The sequence below is a fragment of the Electrophorus electricus genome, chromosome 11, assembly GCF_041902795.1.
Source record: "Electrophorus electricus isolate QZ-2024a chromosome 11, ASM4190279v1, whole genome shotgun sequence".
NCBI classification, from domain to species: domain Eukaryota; kingdom Metazoa; phylum Chordata; class Actinopteri; order Gymnotiformes; family Gymnotidae; genus Electrophorus; species Electrophorus electricus.
This window is the reverse complement of record NC_137507.1, coordinates 26,850,062-26,875,000: the sequence shown is the minus strand read 5'-3', so window position 1 is coordinate 26,875,000 and position 24,939 is coordinate 26,850,062. Positions and strand designations below refer to the sequence as shown.

The window sequence follows — 24,939 nt, the reverse complement described above, 5'->3', positions numbered from 1 at the left end:
TCGCTCTTCCCTGAAAGTGCAACCATCTGCTGCCACAATCTCAGATGACTGTGAGCGATGACATCGGGTGTGAAGTCGTCGTTATGTCATCGCGTGACCTGGCCCCCTGCCAGCAGTCCCGCCTTAAATCTCGGAGTAGGCAGAGACCCGGTCCTGGTGCTCCTCCCCGAAACAGCCTTATCGCTGCGGCGATGCCTCGCAGGCCCGTGATTAACGCGTCGTGAACCTGGCTGTCAGCCAATGATAAACTCCCTCTGTCTGCCACAGCCAATGATAGGCCTCCTGTGTCGTTCCCAGCCCACGGGGAGCTGTATCAGCACTGTTTGAGGAGACGAGTTGGTGCGTGTGTGTGCGTGTGTGTGTGTTAAGGCTGAGTCCCATTCATACACCAGTCTCATTGAGATATAAATATCAGCTACTAGTTATAATGTCATTCACGTTTCTCCTTCACACACAGAGAGCAAGACATTGCGGGCTGCACAGGAGATACGGCTCCTCACAGAACAGCACAAACCCGCACTGTGAAATGACGCCTCTGCAGGTCAGGAGACACAAAAAAACACAACAGTGCAAACTTTTATTAGTGACCATTAACCAGGTCTGAGCAATACAATGGTACACAACATGTTGACTCAGACGCTGTATAAATCAAGTGGGGGAGACGGGATTTTCCTGGGCAGGGCGTCGACACTGCAGCAGGTAATTTGACCCCTCCTATTTCCCAAACAGAAATTGTCTATTGTGGGAGTGTATAAGAAAATGTAACTCACAACACTGGGTCCCAGGAACAGGAAGGGGCCTCTCCTGCTCCTCCTGGTATGAGTACTATAACAGAATACATATAAGGATTATTGGAACACTTGCATTAATAATAATAATAATAATAATAATAATAATAATAATAATAATAATAATACCATTATTTTTTTAATTAAAATGTTATGTAGCTTTTTATTGGCCTCTTAGTGATAGAAATATAAAGGGCATTTTTCAGTTACAGTGCTGGACCACATACAGAATGAACTGGTGCAACAAAGGCCACATTTCAGGAGAGGACCCAATTTCACGGTGCTTGGCTTTACTTCAGAGGGACCAGGATGAGTGGCACTGAGAAACTGAGCCACTGAAAGAGACAGCATCATATCAGACTGGCACTTACCTCCTGGTCCCGCATGGCATTCAGCTGTTCCAGTTTCTTAGCCCAATATCGAGCCTCTTCCTCAGGTATATCTGTAACAAAGACACACCGCTCTGGTGGTCAGTAAGCACACACACACACACACACACACACACACAAACACATACACACACATGCACACTCAAACATGCGTGCATGCACAGACACATGAGCACGCACGCGCATGTGTACACACACAAATACACATACACACACACACACGTTCACAAGCCTACCTCTTCTAGCATATGCTGGAGCCATGCACTGTATTCAACGTCAGTGGCCCCATATCAGCACTACCTGCACGGTAGTCCTTGTGCAATCACCGTGCAGTTGTGCAATTACCACTGACATTTATGCAACATCGCTTCATGGTTTTGACTGAGATGATGGCTGCATGTCTTACCCAGAGGCAGTTCAAAGCGTGTGTCGAGCAGCACGCGGTGGAATGTTGGATCTTTGGTGCCGCAAATCTCATTATCCGCCATGATCACCTGGGAGTCCAGAGTTAGCCACTCCCCCGGGCCCTCCTATTAGAACATACAGAAAACTAAGTCACACTCCCCTGAGCCTCCCATTTGAAAAGTACAAGACAGGTAAACTCCTCTGGGGGAAGTTGGAAAAAATCCCTATCACAATACTTTAGGACAGTTCCACGAAACAGCATATGTAGGAGAGAGTTTTGTTTTTCTGAGACACAGGATTGGACACAGTACACACTCAAAAATAGAAGTGCCATATTTTAAGACTAGGAAAAACTGAGTGCAGTGCCTTTCATAACTGTACATATATACCATCACAAAATGAATTACATTACATTACATTACATAATTATATAATTATACCTCATTTTTTGCAAAAGGTTCTTAGTTGGCCAGTCTGACATGATTGTTTGCAGTTTACAGGCTCGATATACTTGGTCTAAAACTCACTCAGTTGTTTCGGTTTGAGACTGCTGTCAAATAAAACAGGCTCTTGCAAATGAAAAGCAGTAATAACCCCCCGTCTCATGACACAGGAACACAAGTGCTCCTAACCCAGAAACCCCGAGAGCACCATTGCCACGATGACATCATGCTCCAGCAGTTTACCTTTCCCGCGAGCCTGCTGACATAGATCCGAGATGTAAACATGTTTAGATAAAGACAGGGAGCAGGAGGGGTGAAAGCGTTCCTTAATAATTGAGAATGGCAGATGTATTATTCATGTGCAGCTCCTGCTCCGGGGAAAAAACGCAGACTCGGAACCATGATGCGGAACCTGCAAATGGGAGATGCCGAAGCGAAAACCTCTCCCTGAGACCGACATTCGCATACGCTGGCGTCCACTTCTGCTGCTGTTGAGTACCGGCGCGTTTGTGTGTGTGTGTGTGTGTGTTTGTGTGTTGTATATCTGTGCATGTGTGTGTGTGTGTGTGTGTGTTTGTGTGTGCATTTGTGTGTGCATTTGTGTGTTGTGTATCTGTGTGTGTGTGTGTGTGTGTGTGGTTGTGTGTCTTTGTATTTGTGTGTTGTGTATCTGTGTGTGTGTTTGTGTGTGTGCGCACGCGCATGGGTGTGCACATGGGAGCTGCACCCTGTGCTGTGTTCAGTTCCCATAGCAATGCGTCACCCTGGTGAAAGGGTAAGCTCATAGCTGTATCTATGCACCTCCAGCACATGGGACGAGAATATGGATGGACATGCACATGAGACAGGGCCCCTGAAACATCCCATAATATAGCACATAGGCTCCCTAATCTCTAATGGCTCACTATTCCTTGTACAGTCTACCGGAAAATATTAACTAAAGACTTGAATTGTGTATGTAGTGCACTATAGGGTAAATAGGAAACCTTTCTGTATTCAGGTAACTTTATTTTGGTTGTGTTCCTGCTCCCAGCAGACCTGGTGAGTATTGGCTGCTGAGCTGGTGCACACATACTGGAAGCTGGAACGAAAGCAAGTTATGAACTGGGTTGAGAATTCCTGGACTAATGGTGATATCCACACTGTAGTGTTCTGAAGTGAATTGGAACTCTGGGGAGACAACCTATAAGAACTGAAAGGAGGCAGTAGGATGGCTGTGGGTACCGCCCCCACCTCTCTTGATTGACGGATGCTCTGGAGTGGGATCCAGACGGTGCCAACCATGGTGTCCCAGATCAGACCTTTATTCCACAACTCTGCAGTCAGGCCCAGATCAAGCCTGTTAATCTCACTGCGCGCACACACACACACAAACACACACACACACAAACAGAGAGAGAGAGAGAGAGAGAGAGAGAGAGAGAGAGAGAGAGAGAGAGCGAGCGAGAGAGAGAGAGAGAGACAGAAAGAAAGAGAGCGAGAGAGAGCGAGAGAGCGAGACAGCGAGAGCGAGAGAGAGCGAGAGAGAGAGATTTTGACCAGTCTTGTTATCCAACTTGATTCTTTGCATATATTTTTTTGGTTTTACACATTATTCTGCACATTATGTTACTATTCATTGTTTTTGTAGTAATGAGATTTTATACATTTATTCATGTTAATAAAGCTCCTTTAATAAAAGAGAGGAAGAATGAACAGGCTTTGAAATAGCTATGATGGTTAACATGGAAAAACCATTTGTAGATTTTAGTGGGTTGCTGATATTGCCAGAAGCATGCAGGGATGATTTTGTAAGCATATATTTCTTTTATGCAATTACTTTACACTGCATTATAGCAAAATGGTAACAAATAGGAAGCAAGGCAAAAGGTGTGTGCAACACAGTGCAGTTCAATTACAACACAGCAGGAGCCATTACTGGGGGGAGGGGTCACGCACACAGGAGAGAGACAGTATTAGAGACTGCGTGGGAGAGACACTGCGTGAGAGAGAGACAGTATTAGAGACAGAAACTAGAAAAGAAAAGCTTGAGAATGGGAGGGAGAGAGAGAGAGAATGGAAAAAAAGCAGTGCAAGATGAAGTAGACTCAGATGAAGACAAGAGCAAGCCAGCTAGTGAGACAGGTAGTGAGACAGGTAGTGAGACATGTAGCGAGACAGGTAGTGAGACATGTAGTGAGACATGTAGTGAGACAGGTAGTGAGACAGGTAGCGAGACATGTAGTGAGACAGGTAGTGAGACAGGTAGCGAGACAGCAAGAGGCAGGCAAAAAGCGCACCAGCAGAGCAGAAAAGAGTGAGACAAGGACCCAGAGACAGCCATGGTGCTCAGATGACTGATATTCAAGCCTGTTGCTCCTAGAACAAACGCTGCCCACATCACACTCTTTTTCTCCTTGCCATTACTGAACCCTGTCCTCGACTAAAACGCCGCTAAGAGTCCTCCCCCCCTCGAGTCGCTCATGAGTCACTCTTCTGATCCTCCCAGCCGTCTGTAACAGGCAGAGAGGTGCGTCATTGGGCATCTCTCGGCAGGCCCTGTGACGGTGGTGAAGGGGGCATGCACACGACAGGAAAGGTTCGGGAGGACAGCAAATGTTGTGCAATGTATCAGAACTCCGAGCGCACGACCCACACACGCAGCATGCAGGCTCTGCCCTTGGCTCACGCCGCTCAGCCAAAGATGTGGAGGGGAGAAAGGGAGACAGAGAGAGAGAGAGAGAGAGAGAGAGAGAGAGAGAGAGAGAGAGAGAAACAGGAAAGAAAAGGAGGAGAGAGAAAGAAGGAGAGAGAGAGAGAAACAGGAAAGAAAAGGAGGATAGAGAAAGAAAGAGAGAGAGAGAGAGAAACAGGAAAGAAAAGGAGGAGAGAGAAAGAAGGAGAGAGAGAGAGAGAGAGAAGAAGAGAGAGAAAGACAGACAGAAGGAGAGAGGAAATGAGGGAGGAGAGAGAAAAGGAGAGAGAAGGGAGCAAGACAGGTGAGGGAGAGTTAAGGGAGAGATGAGGGAGAGATGAGAAAGAGTGAGAGAGAAATGAGGGAGAGTGAGATGAAAAAGAGAGAGAGAGAAATGAGGGGGAGTGAGAGAGGAATGAGGGGGAGTGAGAGGGGAATGCATGAACAAATGGTTGACGCAAAAGGACAGACGACTAAAAGGAGAATAAAAGAAACAGAAAGGATGAAAGAGAATGTTGTGCAGTGGAGGGGGCACGTGTGAAGGGGAAAGAGAACGGAACAAGGGAGTAAGAGGTGAACGCGTGAGCGAGAGAATGAGAGAGAAAGCGCGTGACTGGACGAGCAGAGTCACTTCCTGCGCACTGGCACTGTGAAAACTAGAAAACCACTCCACAGCTCATTTCTACTGGCCAGGTATATCAGTCCCAGTGTAAAGCCGTTTCCACTGCACTTAGCACTGATGCAGGCAGGTCGGACATTTAAGTCGTCCTGAGTGCCAGGATTGAGAGTGTGTGTACAGCTCTGGCCATGGACAACCTGGCCCGTCTCTGGGTGTGTCAGTGGGTCTGTCATTGGCTGTGTCATGTGGGTGTGACATTGGGTGGATCGAGTGGGTGTGGGAGTGGGTGAAAGAGAAAGAGAGGTGGTAAGAGAGGGAAAGAAAGCATGAGAGAGAGAGAGAGAGAGAGAGAGAGAGAGAGAGGGAGAGAGAGAGAGAGAGAGAGAGAGAGGGAGAGGGAGAGGGAGAGGGAGAGGGAGAGGGAGAGAGAGAGAGAGAGAGAGAGAGAGAGAGAGAGGGAGAGGGAGAGGGAGAGGGAGAGGGAGAGAGAGAGAGAGGGAGAGAGAGGGAGAGAGAGAGAGAGAGAGAGAGAGAGAGAGAGAGAGAGAGGGGGAGAGAGAGAGAGAGAGAGAGAGAGAGAGAGAGAGGGAGAGAGAAAGAGAGAGAGGGAGAGAGAGAGAGAGAGAGAGAGGGAGAGAGGAGACTCACAACATGAAGTCCTGCTCCCAGCTGGGCTGGCTTCCCCGTACTGCGATTGTCGTGCTTTTAACATTCTGCACCTTCAGACTTACATATGTGTTAAACTTGTCTGCAGGTAAAAGAGCAGTAGGCGATCACACACACACACACACACATACACACTCACATGGTAATTACTATAAATAACAACTATAAGTCATGACTGGAAGTACAATGGCAGTAGTCTCAGGTCTTTAGTCAGTCTCACTCACCTTGGGGACCATCAAGCTTGGCTTTTTTCACTGTGGGACAAAGAAACAGAGACTATTACAGAAGCAATTATCCCTCCGCTTCATGTGTTCTACGTTAGTCTTAATAAAACGCTGTCTCACACACAGCAGCCCCAGTACGGCAGTAATCAGAAAAGTATGCGCAGAGCACTGGTTTATTTACTGGTACATACATCATCAGTGCCAAGATCCCACTCGTGTGACTTTTATTTCTGCTTACATTTACATTTGCCAAAATTGTAATGACTCAGAAGCCTGACATTCTGCCCCAGGGACCACGTGGATGTGTAGGGTTGAACTTGTCCTTGTGACTCTTCACATCCAAATGCCCGTGCCAGCGTAAGTGTTGGATGCCGGTGGGTGGCAGTGGGGAAAGCCTTGGAAGTTTGTGGGGAAAGCTTCAGGATTTCATGGGAAGGGTTTGGGAGACGTGCTGATAGTTTGTGGGTAGAGTAAGAAGCTCTGCGTCTGGATGCCTGAACGTAGGTGCAAATTGTAATGTGTTTGTGCATAGGAGTATGTGCGTGTGTATGTGCCTGAACAGAGAGAAAGCATATTGTGTACTGTTTCCCTCCACTCTTCCTATCTATCTCTCTCTCTCTCTCTCTCGATCGAACTTTGACAGTGCAGTTATTATGTCAGTGTCTGTGTGTTATTGATGCCTGCTGCTCTCCAAGCCATGGAACACAGAGGACATTAATATTCATATCAAACACCTCCCAACATCTTTCCTCCTGTAATACCTCCTCTCCCAACACCTCTCCTCCTATAATACCTCCTCCCCGGACACCTCTCCTCCTGTAATTCCTCCTCTCCCAATACCTCTCCTCCTGTAATACCTCCTCTCCCAACATCTCTCCTCCTGTAATACCTCCTCTCCAAACATCTCTCTTCCTGTAATACCTCCTCTCCCTCCTCTCCCAACATCTCTCCTCCTGTAATTCCTCCTCTCCCAATACCTCTCCTCCTGTAATTCCTCCTCTCCCAACACCTCTCCTCCTGTAATTCTTCCTCTCCCAACATATCTCCTCCTGTAATATCTCCTCCCCAACACCTCTCCTCCTGTAATTCCTCCTCTCCCAACTTCCCTCCTCCTGTAATTCCTCCTCTCCCAACACAATTCTTCCTGTAATTCCTCCTGTAATTCCTCCTGTCCCAGGGATTTTTCCTTCTTTTGCTCCTTCTCTCATCTCTTTTCCCTACCTTGAACAGGTGCTAAAAACAAGAAGCAAAGACACCTTAGAAGCCCCGACTTGGCTGAAATTCCTCTGCACGCACACGCATGCGCACAATTACACAGGCCACATAAACATTTAATTAATACACGCACACCCCTAATAAGCACATTCATCAGTTAACTGCAGTGTTTGCAGTGTTTGATGTAGCGTCGTTATTGCCGCATTGCTTGCGTTATGCAGTTGGCTACCAGCGAAGCGCTTTTCAAATAAAGACTGAACTGAACCGTGGTCAGTAAGCCCCCGGATTAGTTTCACAGAAGCATAAAAAAACAGCCCGACAAAGCATTCGTGAGCCTATTCGCGGCAGCTGTGGTTAAACTTGCACTGCGGAGATTCAAGAGACGGACAGCGCCGAGGTGCGGACGAAAACAGAAGGCAGCAGTGAAAGGAGCAAGGGTCTCGCCTCCTAAAAGTACTGAAAACCCTGTAACATATTTACTTTAAAGCCAGCAACATCATCAGCGCTTGGGAAAAGCCTGACAAGGGAGACATTAGGAAAAATGCTTAGGGTTTAGAATTTAATATATTTAACAAAAACATCTCCAAGCTTCCTGAGGTCATAAGCGCCGAGCAGCTGGCCTTCAAGCCCTGTATCTTTCTGTTCTCATTCTCTTCCGTCTCCTGCTAGACCTTTATGAGAACTTTCAGAACAACCCCCCGATCAGGCTTGCGTTCCACGCCACATGAGGCAAACATCCAGTCTGCAGCAGCCTGATCTGGGGCCATTCGGCTGCGGTAGCCTCTGGGGGGTCGGGCTGTCAGCGAGGGCCACCGGCCCCTGTGATGAGCCCACTGGGCCTGCGGCAGGCACTATTGCTTAGCTATGTCGTCTCTTTTAATGCCCCTCTCAACACCGATAAAGGCCCGTTCTCATTTCCTGTCTCTGCTTCTTACTGTAACACTTGCTGCATGCACAGGTTTCATGAGTTTTATGACTGCCGAGCACAATATGTGGGAAGGGGTGTGTTTGTGTGTGTGTGTGTGTGTGTGTGTGTGTGTGTGTGTGTGTGTGTGTGTGTTCCCAGTGCCTTTGTATCTGTGAAGGTAAAGAGGGCTTATGTATACCTCTATCACTGCATCAGCAAAATGTCTATCTTCTGTTTCTTTTCTGCCATTTGAGAATGGATTTTATCTAATGATTTGCACATGTATATCTGCATCTTGGTGGGTTTCACAGATAAGCTCTCACTCATTTGCACTAGTGTATTTTTAAGGAAAGAACAGATGAGACACTAAGCTATTTCTATCTTGGGTGACCATAGTTAATCATGAGAATGACAGCAAAATTCCTTTAGCAGGTTAAGTCCAAGAGTTAAAAAGCAGAGCTTCTGGAATGTGGTGATAATGGTCACTACAAGATGGTCTCATCTTTTTTGCTGTATATTTTATGATAAATGTCCAGTGATTCTCATAAATGATCATTTTTGGAGGCATCATTTATAAATCATATTGTACATGCCATTGTTAGGCAAACAGAATATTTGAATCCACTGGAAGCTAAAAATTAAAACATCAAAGGGTTGGAGCCTTAAAGGAGCAATGTCATTTTTTTCAATTAGCCTTCTTCACATTATGAAAAAACATTTTACTGACACCTAGTGGCCTGGGTGTTTCAGAGATTCTGTACTAAATCTATTACAAACATGGCTTCCTCCATGTGGAGGACCCACTCTATGGAGCATAGGTTGGTTAATTTAAGAACTACAAAGCAATTTGATTCTGCATTTCATGTGAGCTGCACTTTATAGAAAAAAATATAAATAATAAATAATCACTTTCATAAATATCATTTGCTACTTTAAAATAGATTTTTAGATGTTACATTTAGATAATAGGGAGAGCAATAGTGGCCAAATATCGTTCATCTGTGGTTTATAAAGGAGGTAGTGGCAATGTTTAACATGTCAAATTGAATAGCCTGAGAAATGACCGGTCCCATTTATTCCCAACAAAACACACTGCAGCACTTCACATCACATGCTTTAGAGCCACTTCACTGTTGTTGCAGGATCCAAGCCAGGCCTTGGCAACCACAGTAATACCTGACTGGAGACCTCTGATGTGGAAAGTCCATCAATTCCATTTGCTCTTTATGCTTACTCTCAAGTGCATTGAATTATGGTCTCTGTCTTCTCCAAGAAACCAAAGTGTAAATGTTTCCTTTTGTTTTGTTCTTGCAGCTGTTGATGGCTGCATGTTTTGGTTAAATAAGTCCCTGATCGAATCTAAAAATAGAAATGCTTAGTCTGTTATTTTTGTTTCCAGTCTGCTCAGTCCACTGAAAACTGATGATGTGTTTCAGGTGTAGCAGCCAACTTGTATCTGTGCTAACAGGCCATAACTATTTTGAGCCCCTTGTGCTTGTATGCTTCCTGGGGGATATCTAAGGAGTCCATGCAAAACACACCCGGATGAGCATTACAGCACCAGGCTGACACTGCAGCCTGAGTTTCAAGCTGTGGAAAGAGAGAGTGGTTCAGAGGCATTGGGTTTCACTCAGAGCAGTTAAAAACAGGTCTCTGCAATGCATCAATACATGTCAGAGATCAATGAAAAAGCAGTTGGACTGCAGGACACAGGAAACAAACTCTTAATAATAGCACTGACTCATGAATCACTGCCAATATGAATAATTCAGGCCAGGCATTGGCGCCCACAAACAACGCGTCATAATCAATGACCCCAAGATCCCATTTACAAGGTAGACGCTGCAGGAGAATGACAAGCAAACCCTGAAAAACCAAGCTGTGTTACGTGACCAAAGCTAAGGCTAAAAATGCGTCCATGTCTTCTGACTCACAGTATGTTAGCTGTTGAAAATGTATACTGAATTGTTTTGATAACTTCATGCTGACACACAGTCTAGAATTTCTCAGTATGATTTAAAGTGGTCGTGGGTCTACACATATAGAGAGAGGCAGGTATGGATATGCAGCTGAGTTTGAGCTTGGAGCATTCGGTAAATAGTGAATTCTAGTGCATTGGAGGTTTTCATGGAAAGCCCTGGTGGGCTGCACAGCACCCATGCTTGGCTTGTAAGCTCCTAGCTGACTGTATAAACTCGGATATACTCCCACATACTGCATGTGAGAGGAGGACGTTACAGGGATTGCAACACAAAGGACAATACAGAAGGATTATATCATCATAAATACAGGAGACTTTATGCAATGAGACTATGTAATAAAAAAATAAAAACAGGGTATAAAATCCTTATTTTTAGACAGAGCAATGGACTAAACTCATCTGAATGTCTCAGCTCTACAATAAACAGACCTTTAAAAGAAGACCAAAGTGTCAGTGCTTACTAGGAAAGCTCAGGGGTCCCAGAAAAAGGAAGAGGAAAACACAGTCCCCTGCCACATTGTTCATGTATTCATTACTACATTAAGCTGGACACCTTACTCACGAACCCTGTTTCAACACGCCTCTCCCATCCCCTCCCCACCTCTTTAGGGCTGTCCCTGTCCCTGTGTCTGCCTGTCTGTCTGTCTGTCTGTCTGTCTGTCTCTATGATTTATGAGCGGGATGAAAAGAGCCAGCCAAGCCAAGATACGATTCTCAAACGGAGACGGAGTCCTCGGACCAAAGCTGTCAAAATGCTTCGTCAGAGGCAAAACAGACCCTGTGCTCCCCATTGTGGTCTTTTGGTCATTTAAAAAAAAAAATAATTAAAAGCATTAGCCTAACCACTGTTACTTCATCGATGCGACACTGCATGTGAATGTGAATAGAATCTAAAGTTTCTTTTGATGCGGATTTACTTTTACACAAAAACGTTTTAAAAGCAGAGCTATTATGCCGGCAATGACTGAAGTCGTAGGCTACCATGAAAGGGTGCGTGTATAAGATAATAAAGATGTAAATAGAGATAACGGAACGCGCCTGGTATTTAAGGCTACGTGACCACTTAAACCTCCACTGATGGGCATCTGAACAACGGCCACCTTCTGCTTTTTGTGAATGGCAGGCAGCGCCTGCGAAACCGCGGCGCTTGCCGTACTACGCGTTTGTTCTCCAGCCCGACCGTGATCGGAATGAAGCGACGCGCGTCTCTTCCGTCTCAGCGCGACCTCTCTCGCGCGCACCCGCCCACCGGATTCCCCCACGGCCGCGGAGAGAGGGGGGCGACGGGCTTCACCGCAACCGTGCAGCGGGTCTCCCTCTTTTTTCCCCTCTCACCTCGATCCCACTTCACTCGCAGATCATTATAGAATTCAACGCGCTGCGGCAAACCAGAACTGGTGGCATCAGTTAAAATGAGCAGATTTTAGGAAAGTATGTTGAGACCGATTTACAGGTGGGAGTCAAACTGATTGCATAATTAGGCGCAGAGTGGAATTGAGAACCGCTTAAATAAATCGAATAGAAATACAACAAAACAAACAGCAATCAGATAAAAAATATTCACCTAAACGAAAAAATTCAGCCAAACGAAACCAAAAAGTAGCGTGTAAATTACGTCAAATAGCCTTCAGTGGCACTCGCAGAAACATGATTGTAATATTAGATTATTGCTTTATAAATATTGTTTATAAATATTGTTTTATAAATATTGCTTAAGATCCTCACAATACAACGCAAGAAAACCTTTATAAAATAGGCTACTGTATTTAAGCCAAGTGAAGAGTGGACACAAACTTCGGCAGGACTTAACAAGGCTACAAGTAACATATATTGATACATAGCTATAGCAGAAACTATGAAATTTACGCTTACCCCCAACACAAAGCAGTGACATCGCTTATAGTGTGAGTTTTGCGAGCTGTCCTCTGCCGGTTCCCCGGAGCGCCAGTTGAGAATGGGACAGCCTACACGCTGCTATCTGGTGGTCAACACACGCCCACGCCCACGCCCACGCCCACGCACACGGAAAATCCTGACTTGCGCGCTTTGTCCGAAACACTTTGTGGTTGTGCGGTTGTCTCTCTTCGGGACCTGTTCTGCCAGCCTCGCTGTACCTCTCCACTCGCTAGCGCACAGCCATCTTGTTTCAGCACCACAGGAGCGGGGACAGCTCATTGCGTGACGTCACGGGGACGAGAAGAAGCAAGAGACGCGAAACATCCGAGCGCGCCGCGGGGGGTGGGGTGGGGGCGGGGGTATACGGCTCATGTAAACGTGTTAAAGCGCATGAATTAAAATGTGTGGAGAATACATGGTTAATGATAGCTAGTTTGCTAAGTTAACCTAACTGGTGTCTCTTGGGGTCGCACTGACCTCCTGGTTCATTTAAGGTGTTGTTACCCAACTTTTGACAGAAGTGCGGATGACTAATAGCAGACAAAGTCAAAGCTTCTTCCAAAAGGCCAGATACAAAGCACAGTAAATAATCGTTTTGGCGTAGCTTTTTACAGACTAGTACATTCTCCTTGCAAAAGGTGCGCATAGTACTGATGATATCAACCTAAACAGATAGTGTCAGATTCACCAGCCACTCTTATAGCTAAAGTTCAGCCTTGTAATCGGCCTATCTAATACGTAAAGGTTTGAAATGTTTTTCATTTCATTCCAATATTACGCTGATAAAGATATGATTACAGCAGTATCTAGATAATTCACTTATGCCCTCAGAGAGCATTTCCATCTCCGAGTTCTGATCGAGATCTCTTTGAAGACTCCTTCAACGTGAACTCACTAGCAATCATCATATAAAGACGCTGGGGAAATGGAACGCAACACTACCCACTTCACAAAATGTTCTTCCGCGAGTTTCCGGAGGTTTCCGCAGAGGTCGCCAATTACTCAAATGTACACAGTGCAGCTTTAAATAGGTTAGTTTTATTTGGCTGTTTTTATGATTTTTATGCGCTATAATGATACTATATAGATGGCATATTTCAGTACATTTTCTCTAGGATTACCTTTGGACATTTAGTTCATACTTTTTATGTCATTTATACATTTGTTTTTACATTTAAAATAAGTGCACCACAGACAGATAGCAGATCTACTTAAGCACAGAAACAATGCAGATAGTGACAGTTAATTTAAATTCCACAATTTAGTTTCTCATTTGTTATTATTAAATTGTTGTATTTTATCTTAAAATAAATATGATATTGGCATTATGTATTGGTAATCTGTACTGGTCATGGAAAGCCCATATCAGTTGACCACTATTATCGTTATTCATTATAGAGCATTTCTGTACCTACCGTTTTAACAGTGAGGGTAAAAACGTCTGTCACACAGCAGTTTTTCATGACATTGTTATGACAGTACAGGAGATGCTACATATCACCTTTCTAGAGTCTTCACTTTTGTCGCCCTGACGTAACAAACAAACCGCTGAGGTGCAAACTCTGTTTCCATAACATGCATCATTTCACTCCACGCAACATCATAACACATCCTGTTGCCAACAAAGTTGACATCTTATGCTTCATGGAATAAGCATTTATACATTTTTATGTATGTTTAAGTCAGTTGTCATGATGGACTTATGTAGGTATCTTGTAGCCTTCTAAACTGTAACCTTTAGTAAATTATCACTTTTTCCAATTGCTTTATAATTAAACATTGCTAATGTTTTATCCATGCGTGTGTATGTCTTGTCACAGAGGTTCTCACATCTAAGCCTTAAATTCAAATGATCAAATGGTACTTCATACATTCAGAAAATGACTACTATATCTATGGTTACTTCATGGAAACCATCAATTGTGTTTCATTATGAGATTATTTTGTCCTGTTGGACTGGTGCACACATATTGGAACATTTATTATCAGTAATCATTTCTAACATATGAATTAATTGTAATAATTCACTCAGAGGCCCTACACAATGGTAATACAAGAGAGGGGATTACTAACAGCAGTGCAGATTCAATAATAGCATATGAATAAATAATAAATAAACAAATGTTTACTGCCTATATGGTAATAATCTGTAAACAAAAAGTGACAGGTGAGAATTGCTTGTAATGTGAAAAAAGCAAATAGCAGCACTGAGTGTAATGTACAGTATATAGCAGTACTAACCGTAATGTATAATATATAAGTGTAAGACTCAGATAAAAGACTTGGCTAAACTTGCGGTAAATAGCTCTGCTTAGTCTCATTTCATGGTTACCCCTAGATAAATACATTCAAGTAAATAAATAAATAAATAACACACACACACACACACACACACACACACACATACACACACAAATATATATATATATATATATATATATATATATATATATATATATATATATATATATATAATTACTAATTAGTATAATAAAAATAATTAATGAATCATTACTTAATAAATACATATTTACATCTTTTCAAAGAATAAATTAAAAGCCACTACTACAGACCCTTTCATTAGTTCTGATGTGCCCAGCTATACTTTCATGAAGATCAAATCTGCCATACGAAATTTGCCATTTTAAGAAGACAATCCACATGTGAGAATCTAGTCAAATACAAACTTCCACCCAAACTCTGGCCACCTTTCATCTATAATTGTCAGATTTGTTTTTTAGCTTCTGTTTTATTAGACTTACAAGCCTAAAAACATTTTTTAATCGGAGTGTAGATGGTTTCGGGTGAGCGTAAGGAGACTGACTTTTGTCAAATTATTTTGTCATATGCATGGTGTACATGGACAAAATGGATATTGCCAAAACAGGGGCCCACTCATCAGAACATCACTATCACCTCTCAGTTTGTGCATTTTAATGCTCCATGCAATGCTCCATGCAAAAGATCATATGGAGAGAAAACTCCTCTCTGGTTATACGCTACTGTAAAGCAGCTACACACATGCTGAGAAGCAGTCTGACCAATGGCTGTGTGCAGCGCGGGTACATGATCAACCAATTGTGGTGTGTGAGAAGGCAGGATCTTTAAAGAATGGTCAAAGCAACGCAAAAATAGCTGCACAGTGTATGGCAACTGTAGAAAGAAAATATCATCATGAAAGGAAGGACAAATCCCAGGCATTTTAGAAATAGACACATTTTCATGGCCCAAAACGAGAACATGTCCGGGGAAAAAAAAGACATATGGTGACCCTATACAATACAGAAACCTCATCGAAATATCAGGTTTATATAGGATGAGCTCATTCCCAGAGGTGGTCCTGTAATATCTGACATAGAATGCACACACACACACACACACACACACACACACACACACATACAATGGATTCTCTTTAATAAAATGCATAATTTTAATAACCTATAAAGTGTTTTAAACACTAATTTAAAAGGTGGAAACTGCAAGTAACCCGCAGATAAAGTAAAGATATACCAAGTGCTGATTTCAGGCATGCATATTGTGGACCTTAGCTTTTATAAAGCATGCATGAATCTCCATTTGATTCATGCAACATTTCATTTTCATTTTTTCATATTAATCGAAATCATCATTCATATAAATTGAAAACTTTTTAAAATTAATTTTAACTTAAGTTTCCGTACCGTTAAGTCTGGCTGCACAACCTTGCTTCTTACTTATGAATACTGAATAGTGGACAGCTGCAGCGTTTGAAGTAGATGCAGAGCAGATGTTTCCCTTTTTGCCAGAAGGTGGCAGTAAAAATGTCCTCATTAAAAATTACCTTGTACCATCATTTTGTACAGAACGCAAAAAAATGCATTTTATTCAAAGTATTATTACTGGTGGTACCTCAATCATTTTCCTATTCACTTTTTAAAGGATTTGATATTTGAGGTGTCATTGATAAGTAGTACAGTTAGTAATTCTTCCTGGAATTAGTGTTTACTTATAATGCACAAAGCGTAAGGATTCTTCTGAAGGACATTAACTCTGTCATTGGACACCAGAAGATCAGTAGAGAGCTGAGTAGCAGATAATGGCTCTGATGCCATTCTGCTGGAGTGGACACCGTTTTCTGGAAATTATTTTTGTTTGCTTGTGTTTCGTTTCTGTTCTGTTCTGATGGAGCTTTCCATCACTGTTGCACAAGTCTGCCAAGAACAATGCGAGGCATTGACTTTGACTTGTGATTAAAAGACCGGAGGATTATTAATGAACACAAGGTGAATTATGTATTATGTCAACAGTTCAGAAAATGTTTTTGCTTGTTATTAAAAGTCATTGTTTTAAATTATGTGTGTGAATTAAATATTGTACAAAGTCTTGCTTCACTCACTGTATATGACGATTGTGAGAACATTGGTAAATTATATAAAGTACGAGAGAGCCAACATTGGTAAATTATATAAAGTGCGAGAGAGCCAACATTGGTAAATTATATAAAGTGCGAGAGAGCCAACTTTTGCAGCTGCGCAAGCAAAAATGATGAAGGCTCTGTCCGAAATGTCCTGTTTTTCTGGAGACCTTGTGTACTTCATTGCAATTTTGACTACGGCTACATTTACTACAGCACATTGCAGTTTACCTGGAATATTATTCACAGATATCTACATACAATTTATATTTCTGTTACATTCTAGATTTACATCTATGCTTTTCGGTGGTCTGCAAAACAAATCTGGAGGTAAACAGTTCCTATGGATCCTGACGTTAAGAGCCAGCTTAGCGTTAATGTTTTACATTTCATGGCCGTGGTTAACACGTGTTTCTCAACCTATTATGTCCTATTATTAACAGTCATTCCGTCTGTTTTATCCAGCCTTTCCCTGGCGATGTTTTATCCAGCCTTTCCCTAGCGCTGCAGCCCCTCTGCTGCTACGCCGGATACAGGATGTTGTGTGCGGTTTGTTTACCTCACCAGATCACCTCAAAGAAGTTAAAGTCCAAGATGGCGGCGGGAGACAACAGCGGTCGGCCTCCTTGTTTAAATTTCTCCAGTGCTGGCCCTCTGGGCAACAGTCAGCCGAGCAATAGTCAGTATACCTTCGCCACAAGCAACGGCGGGTCCGTTGGAGCAGCGGGAGGATCGCAGAGTTTGACGAGACGCTCAAATCCTCAAACGGGGCCTAATGGCCCCGAAAGCGCCGCCGTCGCAGTTGGCCTCTCGCCGAACATACGGAACTCTCTCCCGCAAGCCGTGGCTCAGGGCCCGGCGGCGGCAGGAGCGGTCGGCGGTTCAATGGCAGCCGTAGCGTCCAATATGATGGGGTCCGCGTCGAATTTAACGCCGGCGCCGGTACCGGCGACGCACTCCTCACTCTCGGCGCCGCCGGCTGCGGCGGCGGTTCTGGTCTACAGAGAGCCCGTCTATAACTGGCAGGCGACGAAAAGTACCGTGAAGGAAAGGTTCGCATTTCTCTTTAATAACGAGGTATTGAGCGACGTCCATTTTCTGGTGGGCAAAGGGATGGGAGTTCAGCGAATACCTGCTCACAGGTAACTGATAAAAAGATTCATTTCTGTCTAAAATTGTGTTTATCGTGACGCTTTGTGTTTATCGTGATTGCTTGGTAGATAGCTAATAATTATATTTAGCTATTCTTTTAAAGTGTCATCGGATTTGAAGTGTTATAGCTGCCCATTTAATTCACACAAACTATAAAATAAATGCACAGCTCCATGTTTATTTGAATCTCCTGTGGTTAGTCAGTTAACAAAGTAGCTAACTTAGCTAGCTAACATTTGTATGTTTGGAGTTTGAAGAAATTAGCCGAAGAAGCGTAACCCAAGAAGCTAATTCTCAGATTAACACCCTAAATCATGTGGACACCTGGAAAGCAAAGCCCGGCAATGAACTTGAAACCGCAACAACTTGGAATCGACATTTCTGACCTTTGATAGCCTGTCTGTTATTGTCTTGTGTAGGTTTGTGTTAGCGGTCGGTAGTGCTGTGTTTGATGCCATGTTTAACGGAGGCATGGCCACCACGTCAACAGAAATAGAGCTCCCAGATGTAGAGCCCGCAGCCTTCTTGGCTTTGCTGAAGTAAGACGCTGGTTTATGACATTTCAATACGTTTTGTTTGTATAGTTACGAGAGGTTTTATTTTCACCAGAATGTGTAGCTAAAATAATTTGTTTGTGGTGTCACGTGAACGATTCCTGTGATTTGTATTGATCAAAAGGCCTCTAGAAAGCTAGACACAGCTCAGGACTCTCACAGTAGAATAAAAAGATGTTGTGAATTTTGATCGCTGGATTCCACAATATGCGAGTGTGTGCAATAAGCCGGAATTTCCTCTCCAGGTTCTTGTACTCCGACGAGGTCCAGATCGGACCCGAGACTGTGATGACCACTCTGTACACGGCGAAGAAGTATGCTGTGCCTGCACTGGAGGCCCACTGTGTGGAGTTTCTCAAGAAGAACCTGCGTGCTGACAATGCTTTCATGCTCCTCACGCAGGCAAGGCTCCACTCCCAAAGATCTGAAGTGCCCCCAACACAGTCCCCTTTCTGTCTTATATGTTTCAGAAAAGGTTGTTTTAAAGTGATAATGAAATCAAAGTGCGTTTTATGAGATGAATGTTATTAATTTCTCTTCCGTTCTGTCTCGCTGTCCAGGCCCGGCTCTTCGACGAGCCCCAGTTGGCTAGCTTGTGCCTTGAGAACATCGATAAGAACACAGGAGACGCGCTGGCAGCGGAGGGCTTCACAGACATAGATCTGGGTGAGTGTGCTGGCTTAATGCAGTCATCAAAATGGCAAATCGGTGTCCAGTGTCTTTTCGGCACTACTTTGTCACATAGTTTCTGAAGGTAGATAAATGTTAAGTAACTGGGCACTAGGAGAACAAAAACACTGCCGCTTTTCCTCTTTTTTAAGTTTTCCATGTCTTTCCTAGGAAAAACTGCTCTTGGCGCAAAAAAAATCATGAAACATACCTAAGAGTTGGTCCGTAATATTGCATCTTCTATGGGTGCTACTGTTAATTTAATAGTAATGATGTCTTAATGTTTTGTAACTGATTTGGGAAAAAATGAACTGTTCGGACCCTTTTAAGTAGCCTATCTGTCTCTTCATTGCTGTCTCCCTCTGAGCTGTTCGGACCCTTTAAGTAGCCTGTCTGTCTCCTCACTGCTGTCTCCCTCTGAGCTGTTCAGGCCCTTTAAGTAGCCTATCTGTCTCTTCATTGCTGTCTCCCTCTGAGCTGTTCGGACCCTTTAAGTAGCCTGTCTGTCTCCTCACTGCTGTCTCCCTCTGAGCTGTTCAGGCCCTTTAAGTAGCCTATCTGTCTCTTCATTGCTGTCTCCCTCTGAGCTGTTCGGACCCTTTAAGTAGCCTGTCTGTCTCCTCACTGCTGTCTCCCTCTGAGCTGTTCAGGCCCTTTAAGTAGCCTATCTGTCTCTTCATTGCTGTCTCCCTCTGAGCTGTTCGGACCCTTTAAGTAGCCTGTCTCTCTCCTCACTGCTGTCTCCCCCACAGACACGCTGGTAGCTGTACTGGAGAGGGACACGCTGGGGGTGCGGGAGGTGCGACTGTTTGGCGCCGCAGTGCGCTGGGCCGAAGCCGAGGCCCACCGGCAGCAGCTGCAGCCCACGCCCGAGAATAAGAGACGCGTGCTGGGGAAGGCCCTCACCCTCATCCGCTTCCCCCTCATGACCATCGAGGAGTTCGCTGCAGGTGCCTTCCAGCATGCCCTCCCATACATTTGCCCCTCACCCAGTCTCCCAGCCGACCTCCAGCCCCAGTGATCCGGTTCACCTGGCCGCACAAGTCCAGGCTTTCCCTGCTTGGAGACACCCGATTCGCGTCTTTAAGGGATTAGTAGTTTTCGCTAAATAGGGGTTTAGGCGGGGAGAGTGCCACACTGCGGTGGGCGGTGAATAAAAAGTTTGATCGTCACCATCTTGCCTCAAATCTGAGTTTAATCATGGCAGTGTTTGTGGGTGTGGCTGGGGGCAGGTCCAGCGCAGTCAGGCATCCTGACGGACCGAGAGGTGGTCAGCCTCTTCCTGCACTTCACGGTGAACCCCAAGCCGCGCGTGGACTTCATCGACCGGCCGCGCTGCTGCCTGCGAGGGAAGGAGTGTAGCATCACGCGCTTCGGCCAGGTGGAGAGCCGCTGGGGCTACAGCGGCACCAGCGACCGCATCCGGTGAGGGCAACGTCCATGCGCACCCCAACCTCTGCTTCTGAAACTTCATGGATTAGAGCACTGTACAGTATAGTTTGTCGTCCCCCCCAAGTTAGTGGGGTCGTTTTAATTAATAGACTTAATAGACCCAGAACAAAACCTTATTGTCTGATGCTGTGGGCCACCAGGACTGGAGGTTTACATCCAAAACATTATTCCAGTTCGACCTTGGTATTTGTCCTGAATTGGGACTTTTAAGCGTCTACATACATGGACACGTTAAATGTTTTTCCATATTTTATGAGAGTAGTTCTGATAACGTAAAATAATGAATCTCAGTTCTTTTTTTCACTTGCTTATTTCACTTTTATATTTTATTTTATTCACTTGTTTTCTTGGTATTTTTACAATCCTAAGTAATTTATTTGCCCCCTACCTGGACCTCAAGAGCTGCTAAGGTGTTATTTGTGGTTATGAATTGCATGTTGGTCAGGTTCTGCGATGTTTGAGAGGCACCTCAGATTCCTCATATCCTCTCTGTGTCCATCTTCTTCACAGGTTTTCAGTAAATCGGAGGATATTTATTGTGGGTTTTGGACTATATGGGTCTATACATGGACCTACAGACTATCAGGTCAACATACAGGTACAGTCTGCTGTGCGAGTTAGGCATAGAAGAGATACTTTGTCTTGAATTTTGATTAATTTTGAGCTAAAACGATGTTAGTGTGAAATGTAATGTACCCTCAGAATGAGACAAAAGTTCATCTAAGCTTATTTTTCTCAGATTATTCACACAGATAGTAACACAGTCCTCGGACAGAACGACACAGGTTTCAGTTGTGACGGGTCAGCAAACACCTTCAGGGTCATGTTCAAAGAGCCGGTGGAGATTCTGCCCAACGTGAATTACACGGCATGTGCTACCCTAAAGGTACTGCTTGCCATTCACCAGTGCCACGACCTCTTCACCTGTTCCACCCCCCACCCCCCATCATGGCACATCTAATACAAATCGTGAAAGATGACGATTCGCTGACAAGCTAAAAATTATTAAAATTATTTTAATAAATTATTAAAATAATTTGCTTTAACTTGTACTTGTTTTGCATCTGTTTTGAGTTTGTAAGAGGATTCACAGGGAGTAAATGCATGGCTAAACTGTCTAAACCAAAGTTAGTTGATTTTCACTTAAATCATTGCGTAATTTGACAATTACTGACCAAATTGTTGGATTAATACTGAGGTGGTGGATGTTGGTATGAATGTCTTCTTTGTGGGGTCTTCCAGGGTCCAGACTCCCATTATGGTACCAAAGGCATTCGAAAGGTCACCCACGAGTCCTCAGGGTCGGGCACCAAGACCAGCTTCACCTTCTGCTATGCGGCCGGCAACAACAACGGCACTTCTGTCGAGGACGGACAGATCCCCGAGATCATCTTCTACACATAGTGACCCTTGACCTCTTTGGGGTGCCAGGAGCAGTAGGTTCTTTGAGCTGTGTCACAAATGGCTCACTGGTGGACTTTTATTTTGTCAGGTGCACTATAACAGATTGGAAGAACTTATGAGTGATGTAGTGGGTGGTAGAGTTACATAAAGACTGCCTACTGCTCACACCTCCCTCAGAAACTGCACTTTGTATGTGCAGTGCTTATCTGCATACCTAATGACTGAGAAATTGTAATATTAAGAAGGAACCTGCGTCATCCTGCATTAAAGGTCCATATTGATGTAACAGAACCCACAGGCTGTGAACAACTCCCATTTTGGTATATCACTGACTGACCTGAATGTTATTTAAGTGGGCAAGAGAGCTGCCTTTTACACTGACTTGCTTGAGTAAAATGAGTTCATTGTGATTTAGTGAATACCTTTTTCAAACTAAGGACAGCTAATACCCTGCTCTTGGATGCAATGCAAATTGGACTGGGTTAAACTGCATTCACAAGTCTGTCGCACCTGTTTATGCCAACTGGGGAAATGAGGACAGATGAAGCCATTCTAGAATACTAGGGAAGTCTGCACCCTCAGGTTCCCTTGTGTTTCTGTGCCAAAATATTGTCCTCACATACAAATGCCTTTTTATAAGCCAATTAACACGCTAGAGCTCAATTATGTTAGGTTCCTGAAGGGAACTATTAAAAAATAATCAACAACCTAAATTTACTTTAAGCCATGCATGCATTTTGAATGTCACTTTGGAGTGTTTTGTAAAGTCGCATGCATGGGAACCCTCCAAAGTTGAAGTATCGGCCCTCCAAGTTGGTTCTGCCTAATGTATCAAATTCTTATCCTAGTGGTGACTTAATTAAAATAGAATGCACCGAGTTCTCATATAAAGCTGGGGCAAATACGTCCGTTTAAATAAATTGTCACATATCAAGTTGTTGCCGTGTTCGTGTGTGTCTTGCAGCTCAGGACTGTGAAACCTCATGGATGTAAAGGAGAAACATATATCTTTGACACCCATAATAGCTTCCCCCCCCCCCCCCCCCCGTCCATAGTGAAAATACTTTATTGAACAAAACGTGGCCCCTGCATGTTTGGGACCTCTTCATTGAAAAGCAGTGAGATTTGACAGGTCTCACCTTAACTAATCTGCCAAATTATTTGTACAAAGGCCCTCTTGCGCATATTTAAATATATCTTAAAAATAACCAAACCTGGAGTCCTATATGTTGTGTTTTTGTTGACCAATATCTAGCCACCATACAAGGACTGTTTCATCACTAATCATTAATGTAACTCGAGGGATTTGTATTTAAAACCTGTTTTGTTTGGTTGGTTGTTTTTTGTTTTTGTCCAATCGGTTTTCATTTCTATACAGACTATTCACTTGTGTGTGTATGTGTGTAATGATATTTTTATTTTTATTTTTTTCAAAAATGGTAATTGCATCATGCAAGTGTTATTTAGTGAGTCTAAACATGGCTGTAAATGGTTTGGTTATGAATGAATGCTGTGAATGGCAGTGGGCCTGAACTGTGCACAGAAAAACACTTTTTTTTTCCCCCTTTTTTATTTTTGGTGATGTGTGTAATTTTCTTGCTGAAGGGTTAAGATTAGGACTGCAAGATTGGCATACTAGCATCTGAAAATAAACCTTGTCTGTATCAGCAGTGTAGTTGGAATTGGTGTGTATCCAAAATTAATTTTGCATGATGTAATCTGTGATCACAGCTTCATGTGGTGTGTGGCATACCTCTAGAATTTTTTTACATTGTGTGTAACAAACAAACAAAAAAATTGTTAATTTGAAAACACAAAACTGTTTAAGATTTACAAGTAATTTTATAACCACTTTGAGCCATAACTTGTGCCATCGTACCAGTTTGTGTTCTGGTGCTTTGTGCAGTCCTGCCCTTACCAGCCTAAAGTAAAGGGAGAAAGTGTCGGAGAACTGCGCTACATGGGAGCGGTGAAAAGGTGAGGAATGACGAGGGAGCAGTTTGGGGTGGTAACCTAAAACTAGGGCATACCCTTCCCCAAGAGGCTGTGGAGTGCCAGGACGTCCTCTTTCAGGCCCTTGCTCTTAAGAGTCTTGGCAACAGTCTGGATACGGGGGGTCTTTGGGCTCACCCTGGAGAATCTGCCAGTTGTCCAACACAATGGCGGGAGGCCCGGTCGCCTGTGTTGGAACGCAGGTCGGCTGTAAAACCTGGAAATAAAGTGAGAGGAATGAAGAATGACTGATCAATAGCCCATGGTCAGGTCTAAGCGCTAATGGATAAATAATTGGTCCAGGAGGCAAACTCTTAGAGGCATAGGTTTGTTTACGTGTAATATTTGGGCCTGGAAATTAGTTAAAGATGGTTTCCTATATGTTCACCTCACTCACCAAAGCACTAGGTGATGGGGCAGTAGTCCTTGACAGTCAACAGGGCTGGACTTTGAACTTTGAACATGTGACCTTGTTTGATGTTCAACACGCCAGATTTCACCGACCACCTGCTCAAGGGGGGATGAGGTTACAAAATGTTGCCAGCTACTGTCAGCACACTGAGCAAAAACACAGCATCTCTGGAGAAAACAACCTGGTGTTGCCTTAACGGAAAAATTTAAAGTATTTAAAAACTTTCCTTAGCAGAGATGCTAGACTTGAGTTTGGCTCAATCAGAAATTTGCCCGCTGCTGTCCACATTAAAGCTTTCACAAAATTGTTGAAGCGGACGTCACATACGTTCGCAGTGCTCCCTGCAGGACGATGACTGTAATAAATAATTACACGATAAGGGGAAGGGGAAAAAACAAAACAAGAAATACAAGCTGTCTTCCTAAAAAATGGTCTACTATGAAGTAGCTAAAACATAGCATGCTAAAGAGCAGTAGGCTGTAAGACTGAAGAGGTAGTGCTTTAGTTCTCTGTAGGTTTTAAAGCACTGAACCTGTAGGAGGCTCTGTTTTAAGAAGGAAGTGCTGCCAAGACATAGAAACTGTAATATTTTAATATATAGATTTTTCATGCAGTGATTGTTGACAAAAAGGAAATTCGCTTCTAAAACACTTCTCCGGTCCCAAATTAATGAATAAAATCTGTTCTAACATATCTCAGTA

At 43.7% G+C, this 24,939-nt stretch overlaps 2 protein-coding genes across 2 annotated transcripts in view; one reads left to right on the top strand and one right to left on the bottom strand.

Annotated features, from left to right (window-relative positions):
- Nucleotides 1–12,446, bottom strand: part of LOC113584686 (protein unc-13 homolog A) — a 43,859-nt gene extending 31,413 nt beyond the window's left edge. Inside the window, exons 1-7 of the mRNA XM_035528102.2 lie at nt 12,184–12,446; nt 6,209–6,238; nt 5,967–6,066; nt 3,259–3,376; nt 1,584–1,707; nt 1,160–1,230; nt 771–825 (exon numbers count right to left, since the gene is read on the bottom strand). Coding sequence (XP_035383995.1) covers nt 771–825; nt 1,160–1,230; nt 1,584–1,707; nt 3,259–3,376; nt 5,967–6,066; nt 6,209–6,238; nt 12,184–12,205 — 520 coding nt within the window. The 5' untranslated portion in view covers nt 12,206–12,446. The remainder of the gene's footprint in view (nt 1–770; nt 826–1,159; nt 1,231–1,583; nt 1,708–3,258; nt 3,377–5,966; nt 6,067–6,208; nt 6,239–12,183) is intronic.
- Nucleotides 12,447–17,145: 4,699 nt separating this feature from the next.
- btbd2b (BTB (POZ) domain containing 2b) lies at nt 17,146–23,516 on the top strand. Its single transcript, XM_027021771.3, has 9 exons — nt 17,146–17,745; nt 18,175–18,294; nt 18,555–18,711; nt 18,870–18,975; nt 19,731–19,928; nt 20,211–20,403; nt 20,941–21,028; nt 21,170–21,316; nt 21,673–23,516. Exons 1-9 carry the CDS (start codon nt 17,198–17,200, stop codon nt 21,832–21,834), a joined length of 1,719 nt encoding a protein of 572 aa, XP_026877572.3. The 5' UTR covers nt 17,146–17,197; the 3' UTR covers nt 21,835–23,516.
- The last annotated feature ends 1,423 nt before the right edge of the window (nt 23,517–24,939 follow it).